The following is an 11,650-nucleotide window of genomic DNA, read 5'->3' as shown; positions in this document are numbered from 1 at the left end:
AACATGTATTCCATACTCTCAGTTATTAAGTCACTAAAATTACCTTGGCTGTCGATGATAGATTGTAGCTGAAAATCAATGATGGATTGTTGTGTGTTGGATCTGTGGATGTAGTAGTGTTTGCTTTAGGTTTTCACATGAACAATTTGTTTGATGTGACAGCCGATGAGTTATAAGTGGTTGGTTACTCATTCTTGGAGTATCTGTGGGAGCATAAGGTATTGTAGAAATGTATTATATAGGTTGAGGTTAAAAAGATGAATTTATTATCTTCTTCTAACTTTGGTTTTAAAGATCGTTTATTTATGGGTGTTAAATCTTTTGGAGTTATTTGTTTGTATTGAATTGACTTTTTTTAATGTTTTACAGTTTCTTTTTTATCAAGACTATGTGTTATTTTCATATTGTTTTTATTTTGAAGACACTTTCATAGTATTAGTTGTTATGTAGCGTTCGACTTTAGTAATAATATAACTTTAATTTTAAATTGTTAAGCAGTATATGGTTTAGCTAACCAAAGACACTTGTGTTCTTTATTGTAAAGTTTGTATAGGGAGTGTTGTTTTATAACTAATTGAGTCATAGCTAAGCTTTGCATAGTGGAATATTTTTGTTTTGTTTTTGCAGGGGATGGGTGATAGATATATATACCGTTTTGTCATTTTTTGACTTGCGTTATCTGTAAATATGAGATATTATTTTTTTCATGGGACTGCGAGAAAGATTAAAGGGAATTCTTTGAATGTAATTTATAAGGTATTTTGGGAGCTTAACTTGTGTTTTGGTACTTTTCAATACATGGATATATTTTATTTTATTGGTGCTTTTATATCTGTGATATGTACTTTTTCATATATGTTTTGTTAATTATTCAAGACAGTTAAAATAATATGGATTTATTTGGGCAAATTAAAATTGCATTTTTTTAGGTTTTTTTCATTTATTCTTTAAAATCAAAATACATAAAGGATAGAGTCTAAACTCTTTGAAGCAGAGAAATAGATAAACCGGTGGAATTGATCCATTTTCCAAAAGGAGATGATAACCCACTTATTAACTTAGATCTCAATCTTCATCGCTCCAAAACACTTATTTATAGCTCGACCTTGGGTCTGTTACAAACGCCGCTCGTTAATGAGAATAAATGAGACGAAGTGGGAAGAGAGGTGGGGTGAAGCTTAATGATTGAATTAAAGCTTGATATTAAGAAACATTACAGGAATGCGCGATTGGGGACGATGGAAGGCGATGGATTTCAGATGAAGACGACAAAGCTAACTTTAAAAAAACGGGCCGCTCAATAAATAAACAGAAAGCCCAAAAAAGCTTAAAGAGAAACGAAGAAAAAAAATCACGTGTTCGAAGCAAAAGAGTAAAGAAAAAGCTGTCTTTACTCGACACGTAGTGCGATATGGTATGGAGATAGGAGAGGTGAGGTGGCAGCATGTGGAACTTTTCTCTTCTACTTTATTAGTATAGATATTTAGACATTTTTTTACTAATATTATCTTTCCTATAACTTTTTCAATCAAAAATACAAGTAAAAATTTTGTAACAAAAATTCATGGGGTCAAGTGACCCCCCTCCCTAAAGGCTACCTCGGCCACTGCTTTAGCCATCTTCTCCCTGATCCAACCAGTTGTGTCCTGTGCCACAACCTCAACAAATATCTGGCACACCTTTGCGCCAACATATGCCAAAAAATCCGCGGCCACATCAAGCAATTGAATAATCAGCTAAAGCAATGGACTAAAGGAAATCGTTCCATCAATGATGTACTACCACTGTTTAACAACTCGTATGGATCAACTCGCCATCCTTGCTAAATAGCTTGACCATGTATACCAAATTGAAACAATTCTTGAAGTTCTTCTTCCTGAAGAATACAAATGTGTTGTTGATCAAGTGAATGGTCTCTACAAATATATATGGGAAGACATTCCACCATATCTACTAAGCTTCACCAACATCTTCCGAATCATGATGCAAAAACTCTCACCACATGCCCTCATTACAACTTTCGGTCTCTGCAAATGTTGTTTACAATCAACACAAAAACATGGCTCGACAGACACAACGGAACACTACTTGTCATAACTCCAACTGGAACGACAATCAATTCAAACACTGGAACGACAATTATTTTATCAGTGTTACATGTCCAAGTGTCTCATTTATTAAAATATTATTATTTTCAAAATTATTTGACACTGTTGATAAACTTTTCCAAGATAATTTAACATCATTTTATTAGCTAACTATAATTTTTTTTTGGTAAAAGTTTCATGAATTTTGTTTTATTACATATAAATCATAAGATTTTTGTGCGATTCCCAAAGAAAATATAACTTTGAGCCCATCTAAAAGGAACTTTTGGTGCCTATTTGCCAAAGCCAACCAAGGCAAACACCTGCGAATATTCCTCCTAACATAAATGATACTAGCAAATTCCCCAAAGCATCTGTCTCCAAAACCTGTGAATCATATAAAATGAAATGTCAAGGAAAAATGAAATTCACGTTTCACAAAATTATTTGGTTTTAAATTTAGTTATTTTCTTTGTTAATTATGATCATAAATCATAATTTACAGCACTTGATCATTCAATTAGATAGTGACCCGAGACTGCGACCAAAATAAAAATTATGAAAATAGAACTATATGTTTTGATAGAAAAACTTACATTGTATTTACTCTTAGGCTTATTTGCGAGAATGCAGACAGTTAGATAACCGTTGGTCAGTCCCAAAAGAGATGTCAATAACACCATCCATCCTTGATCTGCGCTTTGTGCAGTGAAGTAAAAAGCTGGGACAAATAAGAACCGCACAAGCACGCATGAAGTGATCCATTTTATTGATTCAATTTTTAGGTGTTTGCTAAGAGGAATATATCTCGAGAAAGCATCCCACACATTATATGAAGCAACAAGTACAAGAGGGTGCCTATATGATGAGAAAATAAGAAGATTAGTTATAGCAAAAATGAGATGAATATGGTTAAAGAAATAACAGTAGAATGAATAATATATCTACTGATATTATATATCATATTCTTTTCGAGTTTAAGTATGTATGAATTTATTTTCATCACAGTATGACTAAATGTTTCAACTTTCGTGCCATTGAGAAAGTAAAAGAAACAAAGGTATCAAATTAAAGCATATACCATGAACCAAGTTTGTGTTCTCCAGTGTTCTCGTACAAAAATCCAGGAAATATTGACAAAGTCAGGGCGTAGATGAGGAAAAGATTGATTGCAAGCCCATGTTTTGATCGAGCAACTCTTTGTTGCCTAATTGCGTGATTTTCGTTTCGTCAGCTTCTACATGGTTTGATTCCGCCTTTGCATAATAATGTTTCACAATTGGTAGCTTTGGAAACATGTAAATATAGAGAACCATGCAAATGAACTCGATCAAAGTCGAAAATGCCAAGAATAGCACTGCAATTGATGTTAAATTAGTTTATAACCATTTCAAAGAATTAATGTGAACACAAATTTAGCATATATAGAGAAAAATCTCAAGTTCACTAGTTAAGTGACCTACAAGCGCCTTTTCGAAGACCGTTAGGAGATTTATCGAATGCCGCTTTGGTAACAAGCCTCAAAGCAGATGTTATGGCTCCGGCTACGCCTAGACCCGCGACAAATGACTTACAAGAAAAATTATAAATCTTAGTTAGAAACAATTAGAAATCAAAGTTTACGCCTATATCAATTTTCTTATAAGAATAAAACCTGAATAAACTCAGGACACATGAATGAAAGTTCTCCGAGCATGGCCCCTTCTACATGAGCATTCGCCATCCCAAAACATGCAACAATCGAACATAAAAAGATGTATGCTAATAGAGTTCCTTCTCCTTTGGTAGCCACGTCTAACTATAAGAAAAAAAACAAAAGAAGAAGAAAATGTACTCTTTGGCTGTATTATTTAATGAAGAAATTTCTGCTAACAAATACCATGCATATATATAAAAATTACTCACAATAATCAAAAGAAGAGAGCCGATGAAGAAAATGGTATAACCGATAGCAATTTGCTTCTGGTTCTTCTTCTTTTTCCCCATGAAAACCAAGATGAATATAGTTCCAAGGACAAATGGCTGGTAAACTAGAGTAAGAACTCTTAAAGGATGATACTCCTTTGATGAATCAAATCACGATTCATAGAAAACAAAAGAACATGGAAACAAAACGTTAGAACACTATATAATGGTGGACCTAAAAAATCAAATATAGATAAGTAATTAGTTTTCAGTAGTATATAAATATTAAAATATAATATAGGGAAATTTTGATAAAGCTCATGATTTACCTACATATTGCACGAGTTTAAATATGTGTATAGTTTTCCTCAATATAAATAGATAAACAATTTATAAAAAGAATTGATGATTCATGATCAAGAAGCTACACTTACAGGGAAGACTTGATAGTAATAATCGGAAATAGTGAGTATTGTGTTCCATGCCACAAGTTGTCCTACTCCTAAGATACAACATACCACCATAGCTCCAAACTTACCCTGTTCCATATAGTCACTCATCACAACCCCAATCAATGTCTTTTATTATACATAAGTGTGCAAATGTTTTTCTTTTCTGACAAAAATACACATCAGCAAAATTTGAAAATTTATTCTTGTTATCTACATTATTAACTGACCTCGAGCTTCCTTGGGATGTTCTCAGTTTCAATGTTCATGTTTTTAACTTCTTCTTTGTTGTCACAAATGTTTAGATGAAGTAAGAATAAAAGTGTGAACAAAGGAAAAATGAACAAAAGACAAAGAAGAGAATTCAGAATCATGAAGTGAAAACTGGAAACAATCTATCTGGCCTTTTGTATGCTCCATACGTGATATTTTGCAAATAAACAATTTATAAATTATAGTACGTCTTTCTCGTTTATTACTTTACTATAGCTAAAGAAACTGCGATCCTATGACTTGCTAAACGTCTCAGCCACGTACAAGAGATATTAAAACAAATAATACACTAGTTTTGTACGGCTGCCTTTTAAAATATGATTGTTGGTTTGTTACAAGCTGTCTTTGTGTTTGAGATCATGTCTAACATTAGGTACAGCTCAAAGGGTATAATTGAACGTATCAAATTGTAGAGTTCAACTTCATGGAAACTTCTTTGAAAGACTCATGGTATTGGGGTAGTAGAAGTGCAAATAAGATCGGATGAAAAGAACAAGAACCAAAAGCCAAATAGAGAAAACAGTCTCTTAGTTGTATACAATTTTAACACAAACATCTGATGCGCTGTCCACAATCATCATGTCTTACCCATCCGCACCATCCCTAAACCAGAGCCACTACCCAAATGCTTGTACTCTTTAGCCTCAAGATGATCGTCGTGCTCAGCAAAACCAGTGCCTCCTTTCTTCAACCCAACCAAGTTCCTGTCCTTGCAAGGTTTGTCACACACAAGACAGACTTTGTCCACGGGCATAAACTTTTCACCACACTTCTTGCAGAAAACATGTCCGCATGAGCTAAGTGCCACAAGAGACATGGTGTTAGTCAGAGTGACTTTGCAGCTCGGGCAAATGTAGGTTTTGTCATAAGAGCTTGTTGATGACGATTTCGCCTTCTCCTCTTCCTCTTCGCTGTTATCTTCCGTGAAACGGATAGCAAAGAGGTTTTTAAGCTTGAGCTTCTCTTTGCCCTCTGGACAGACCGTATGAGTTTCCGGAGCTTCAACTCTAACCGAAGCTCCTGGTGTAGCCGATGGAAGCCAGAAGGCTTTCATTGTCCTAAGAGCTTCCTCTTCAAAAGAAGTCGCCTTCACACTGTTCGCCCCATGAAAACCATTCTTGTCCTGGCTTTGGCTCTTGTCACTGTATCGAGGCAAAGCACCATGGTTTTGCTGATCAAACTCGTCGAGCTCTCTAGCCTTTTGTAACATTAGCCTCTCTTCTTCTTCGTCCTTATCTTGATTCTTTTGAGAAGCATGGGCAGCAAGCCTCCTGAGAACAATCCCACATGTTAGTAGCACTTCTCTCAGGATATTAGCATACAGAGCAAAGATATATCACAAAATGATAGCTCTTCAAGAGACCCATTAACGTAAATGTCGCAACGGGTCTTAAAAATATACAAGAGGGGAGAATCAAGCCTCTAAGCCCCTTTCTACCATAGACAAGCACAAACAAAACTATATGCAACCAACCATAAATCATCTAACCCAAAGAAAACACTTTGGGCTATATAGTTAAGGTCACTTTAGAAGCACATCACACTCAAAGTGTCGAACAACCACACTGTGAGGGTAATGCTTCAGCAAATGTCAACAAAGACTTAAAGATCTAAACAAAGAGTTTCTCTCCTTCAAACCCATCAATAATCCAATTATAGACCAGTCACTTAGGCAGCAGGACACAGAATGAATAATGGAATTCCACAACCCTATCTAGATCTCGAAGCTAAAAAACATACGAACGTATAAAGAAGTTAAATTTACAACAAAAAAAAAAGAGAAGACTCTTTGTTTTACTACCTCTGGATGTCTTTCTTCTGCGCGAGGAAGCATTCGAGGATACACTCTCTGCAGAAGACATGACCCTTGTGGCAACACATGGGATCGATGAAGGGTTTCAAGCAGAGGGAACAAGCATCGAAGGGCTTGATCGAGTCTTTCCCCAATCTCTCCCTCTGGGTTCCATACCCTAACTTCTTCTTCTCGTCGTACGTGAAGTACGCGAGATCGTTGTTGTTCTTCGAGTGTCTTTGCGGCATGTTTTATGCTTAATCGAGGATGGGAGAGAAATTAAGAATCCAAATCGCAAACCCTAGAAGTTTTGTTTTTTTTTTTTCAGATTGGAAACTGATTTCGATTTTACAACCGCATCCTTTACCGTCCAATTTAATAATAATCTTGACGGTTCATTTTAGTTTTCTTAACGGTTCACCTCCCTTCAGAACCTATTATAGTCCCACACAATTAAGCCCACATTCTGTATCCCAAAGTTTAAATCCAATTTATATCCACTTTGGAAGTTCGAATTCAATTTGTCCGTATATTTTAAAGTTCCAAACCCAAAATCAAACAAGCATTGGTTAATTGCGGTCTATTGTTAACCAATAAATCGCAAACCAGTCTTTCCAAATCATATGCATAACAAAATCAAAATTATTTTGTTAGAATCCATTTATAACCTGCTTTTTTCACAAACTAGAACTAATTAGACGTGTTTTTCTTTTGCACAATATCCTAAGTAGCGAGATAGATGACATTATCATCTCAACCGAGAGACTAACAAATAGCCTTTTGTTTTTCGTTATGATTGGATTCACCCATTTTGTATTATGATGTTAGCATTATCTGATTATTCAAGATGTTGAATTTAGAGGATGTGTCGCTGCCTCACCTCCTCTTTTCGCTTATGTTGTTCTCGTTGCCAGTTTAGTTTTATCTCTAGGGTTGTAGAGCCCTTCCTCATAGACCTTGACCTATCGAGAATCGTCTATTCGAGGCATCTGTTGAGAACTTCTTTGATTTTTAAATCTCTCTCAGAAAGGCATGGCAAATCTCCTGAGGTACTTTAGCTTCCTCACCGTCGTGGTGGAAGTGCTTTTCAAGCTTTTCAGTTCACTTATTTGTGTGAATCTATTTGGATCTGCCTAAACTTTAAAGAAAGGAAAGAGGTCATTGTCTATTTTTGTTTTCCTCTCGAATCAAATGCCCAAAGTAATCTATTGAGTTCTTTTTCGGTATGGAGTGGCCAGATAAACATGGCATCTACTGCCTGCTTCACCAGAGATAATCGTTCGCTTCACTAAAGGTAGCTGGTTTGATTGGGCCCACGTTCACTGCGGCTTGTTCTCGAGGCATGAGCTCGGAGCAAGCTCTCCGAGAATCAATGGTTGGGGCAGGTATTTTGACCTTTTCTGCATGTTGTAACGAAGAGGAAACCTTTGATTTGCCTATGTCCCTTGGTATTTCATATGCTAAGTTTATAGGGGAGTCGGGCCAGCTCTTGTCTATTTGATGTTAAGATATGTACCTTGTTAGCTGTAACACCCCCAAACCGTTTTAGACATCGGTCAGTCAACCGGGCAACAATCAAACAAGAACATGCCCGAATGACCTTCCTCTGCCAAGTCCGGAAGTGTTACGACGGGTTGAGAATAGACTTTCCAAGTCACAAAACATAATTCTGTAACCCAGAATATTCATTCAAAACTCGTTTCCTCTAATCTTCAGCCTGAGGCTTTGCAACTCGTACCGAATCATAAAGTTGTGTTAGGTTGGACTAACCTAATATTAGATTCAACACGTCACGGTTATAAATATACTTTATTTCATATATATAAAACACGAAGTTCACAAGCCCAAAATATTATACATTGGGTCCATGGACGCAGTCGAAAGTAAAACATACATTCATATATCTTAAAAATGAGTCTTTAGCAAAAGATGTCCAATCTACACCAGCTACTACAGTTCCGCGAGCGCTATGGTCCTTTCTACTGGTCACCTGCAAAAGGATGTGAGGAGTGAGTGAACTAGTTTCACTCAGTGAGCCTGGGTTCCCTATCTAGCATATACAACTACCCGTCATTCTAAACCCCACCCCAAACACAAGCAAGACGGGTAGTTCAACAATCAATATTCAAGATCATAAAGCATGACCGATTTAAGCAATAAACCATTAAACCGTAATAAATCAAACACTCTTTATGAGTGTCATATCAATCAACCATATATATATACTTCTAGGGCCCAACATAATCATTCTTCCTCCACATAAGGGACACCAGCAATCTCTTCACTATTACACCACACAGGCGTAGACGCTCGGGAATCGCCCGGTCATGGTCCTCAATCGGAATCGCCATTCCCCGGTCCTCTATCGGACTCGTCGGGGGCTGTCACATCCACGTGTGACACTCGGCCTTGGTGATCAAGCCAAGTTAAACCGAGCCCACCACTTTCCGGACCACGACCGGTTTAGTGGTACCATTTGAGGAAGCAATGACCTGCAAACTACTACTAGAACCACCACGAGGTTTTTCACACAACAGTACCAACACGAGGTACATACCATAACAACATATAATAATCACACAATCACAATAACCCGGGTGCTTAGACTAGTCTTGCTATCCACTTAGCCTAGACATCGTCTCAAGCCTCGGATCCACAAACTGACACCTAGACCGGTCCAGCTATCCTAGCTCGGAAGCCGTCTCCGATGTCAGGAACCTGTATTAAAAATTCGTTAACAAACAATTAACTGTGACTCACAGTGATTAAGCGATGTGGCTCGACTCTTTGATTCCAGATGTTGACCAAACCCTTTTTATCCCCTCCAAATCTTCGTCTTGGTACCATGATGTTAAATCCCAAAACTCAACCTCAATGTCTTGAATGAATTGGTCTGGACTGATCGCCTGTGTGTCGTCCTGGGTATATATAGAAGTTGTCGGCCAATAAGAATGAGCCACCTGATCGCCTGTGTGTCGTCATGCATGCTTCTGGTCGCATGCGTGGCGACACATGGGCGTCTACATGCCCTGTTGCATGCTCTCTAGCCATGCCAGAAGACACCTCCACTTCCACTTGCCCTTCAGCATGTCTGGTGTTCATGCATCGCGACACACGGGCCTCTGCATGTCAGTTCGCATGCGCAGATCGCAGGTATTGCGACATCTGGTGCTTCTATGTGTCAAGCTGCATGAAACTGCTTCATGCACGTCTACACCTCCTTCTTGTGTTGACACTCAGCAGGTTAAATGGTTGACACCACGTCCTGGTCCCTTAGATCAAGCCACCTCGAGCTTTTCGGTCGATTTGCGCGATTTCAGCCCTTCTGGTGAATTTTCGTCCCGCGATCAATCCCGAATATTTTTCCCCTCCCGTTCTGATGAGCTAAATATTTTTAATAGACTCCAGACTAACCTTAACCTTGAGGATAAAAATTTCCCGAGCCTTCGGCTTCCCTGAGAAATTCCATAAAATCGAAATTAGGTTTTTTTTTTTAAGATGGGGATTACATCCTCCTCCCCTTATTAGAATTCGCCCCCGAATTCTCTAAGGATCCGATGATCCCCCTTCTTCTATCACTACTTCTTCGTGGAAGAACTCTGGATGCAACGCTTTAAATCTTGATTCATCCTCCCAGGTCACAACTACACGGTTCCGTTTACCCCAGAAAACTTGGACTTGAGGAATTTCTCGATTCTTCAATCTTCGTATCCGACGTTCACCTATTCGGATTGGTCTCTCTGTATAAGTGAGGTTTGTTTGCAGGTTTTCGATTTGCTCTGTCTCAATAGCGTTGGGATCATGAACTTGTTTCCGCAGCATTGATACGTGAAATACCAGATGTATTTGCATCTCTTCAGGTAGGTTGAGGCGGTAAGCAACATCTCCGATTCGTTCTTCAATCTGGTAAGGCCCAATGAATCTAACAGCTAGCTTCCCGACCTTCCCGAATCTCTCCTTTCCTTTCTGAGCTGACACTTTCAGATAAACCCAATCACCAATACTGAACACCACTTCTCACCTTGATTGATCGGTGTACTTCTTTTGTCTATCCTGCGCTTTCTTCATTTTGGTTTAAATGATCTCTAACTTTTTCATCATCTCTTCTACAATTTCGGGTCCAAACTCTCTTCTTTCTCCAACTTCGGTCCAACATAAAGGTGTTTTGCATGACCTCCCATAAAGCGCCTCATATGGTGGCATACCTATGCTAGAATGAAAGCTGTTGTTGTAGGAGAATTCGACTAATGGTAAATGCTTTTCCCATCTTCCCGCCCAATCCAATATACGCATCCGCATCATATCTTCTATGGTGCGAATGGTTCTTTCGTTTGGCCGTCCGTCTCACGATGATACGCGGTGCTTATGAATAACTTAGTTCCCACTGCTTCTTGTAACGCCTTCCAAAACTTTGAGGTGAATCTAGGATCTCGATCGGAGACTATATCTCTGCCAATACTTCTACCTTATCGGTTTCCTTCGTAGGTAACAAGTGCGCCACCTTCGTCAGTCTGTCAACAATCACCCATATTGCGTTATTTGATCTACCTCGAGCCGGGGCTAACCCAGTGATGAAATCCATGGATATGGAATCCCATTTCCACTGAGGTACTGGTAAGCTTTGTAACAACCCTCCTGGAATCTGATGCTCGACTTTGACTTGTTGACAAGTTTGACATTGAGCCACCCATAGCGCCACTGATATCTTCATTCCTGGCCAATGATAATACCTTCGGATATCTCGATACATTTTCGTACTTCCGGGGTGGATACTGAGTAACGAATGATGCGCCGACTTCAAGATCTCATCTCGTAGCCCTTCTCCTTGTGGTACTGAAATCCTCCCATTAAGTAATAGTGTACCATCTGGCGCCATATGATAGCCACTTGGATTTGGACCTTCTTGACTCTTGACTTCCTCAATAATTCTCTTTAACTTTTCAACATGTTGTTGCTCCTGTCTGATCCGTGCGAGTAAACCCGCCTGGTTTACTGCATGCATGCCTAATGGCTCACTTGGCTCTCCTTCAATTGCCCATAAAGTCAACAACTTAAGTTCATTCGATAACGCTTCCACTTCATTTCCAACATCGGACGCCAACTTTCTACGACTTAGTGCATTTGCGACTACATTAGCTTTGCAT

At 38.5% G+C, this 11,650-nt stretch overlaps 3 protein-coding genes across 3 annotated transcripts; all 3 read right to left on the bottom strand.

The window, feature by feature from the left end:
- Positions 1-3,533: 3,533 nt before the first annotated feature.
- Positions 3,534-4,710, bottom strand: LOC125579955 (equilibrative nucleotide transporter 3-like). Its single transcript, XM_048743875.1, has 5 exons — positions 4,672-4,710; positions 4,427-4,531; positions 3,993-4,148; positions 3,742-3,885; positions 3,534-3,656 (listed from the first exon to the last, which is right to left on the bottom strand). The coding sequence occupies exons 1-5, from the start codon at positions 4,708-4,710 to the stop codon at positions 3,534-3,536; spliced, it is 567 nt and encodes a 188-aa protein (XP_048599832.1).
- Positions 4,711-5,135: 425 nt separating this feature from the next.
- On the bottom strand, positions 5,136-6,864 carry LOC106376777 (E3 ubiquitin-protein ligase CSU1). Its single transcript, XM_013816895.3, has 2 exons — positions 6,516-6,864; positions 5,136-5,985 (listed from the first exon to the last, which is right to left on the bottom strand). Exons 1-2 carry the CDS (start codon positions 6,752-6,754, stop codon positions 5,292-5,294), a joined length of 933 nt encoding a protein of 310 aa, XP_013672349.1. The 5' UTR covers positions 6,755-6,864; the 3' UTR covers positions 5,136-5,291.
- A 3,188-nt stretch (positions 6,865-10,052) lies between these two features.
- LOC125579954 lies at positions 10,053-10,805 on the bottom strand. The gene is made up of 2 exons (XM_048743874.1): positions 10,712-10,805; positions 10,053-10,483 (listed from the first exon to the last, which is right to left on the bottom strand). Exons 1-2 carry the CDS (start codon positions 10,803-10,805, stop codon positions 10,053-10,055), a joined length of 525 nt encoding a protein of 174 aa, XP_048599831.1.
- Positions 10,806-11,650: the final 845 nt, after the last annotated feature.

The sequence above is a fragment of the Brassica napus genome, chromosome C1 (assembly GCF_020379485.1).
Source record: "Brassica napus cultivar Da-Ae chromosome C1, Da-Ae, whole genome shotgun sequence".
Taxonomy (NCBI): Eukaryota; Viridiplantae; Streptophyta; class Magnoliopsida; order Brassicales; family Brassicaceae; genus Brassica; species Brassica napus.
This window is presented reverse-complemented; position numbering and strand designations above follow the sequence as displayed.

Bases quoted from the DNA above. Each gene is read 5' to 3' on its own strand.
- LOC125579955 (XM_048743875.1), bottom strand. From the start codon at position 4,710: ATGAACATTGAAACTGAGAACATCCCAAGGAAGCTCGAG. The intron at 3,886-3,992 runs GTGAGTAATTTT...TTTTTCTTATAG, and splicing joins GCTCTCTTCTTTTGATTATT to TTAGACGTGGCTACCAAAGG. The intron at 3,657-3,741 runs GTTTTATTCTTA...TTTTCTTGTAAG, and splicing joins TGTGTCCTGAGTTTATTCAG to TCATTTGTCGCGGGTCTAGG.
- LOC106376777 (XM_013816895.3), bottom strand. From the start codon at position 6,754: ATGCCGCAAAGACACTCGAAGAACAACAACGATCTCGCGTACTTCACG. The intron at 5,986-6,515 runs GTAGTAAAACAA...GATTGTTCTCAG, and splicing joins CAGAAGAAAGACATCCAGAG to GAGGCTTGCTGCCCATGCTT.
- LOC125579954 (XM_048743874.1), bottom strand. From the start codon at position 10,805: ATGCGGATGCGTATATTGGATTGGGCGGGAAGATGGGAAAAGCATTTA. The intron at 10,484-10,711 runs GTATGCCACCAT...TTTATCTGAAAG, and splicing joins CAGCTTTCATTCTAGCATAG to TGTCAGCTCAGAAAGGAAAG.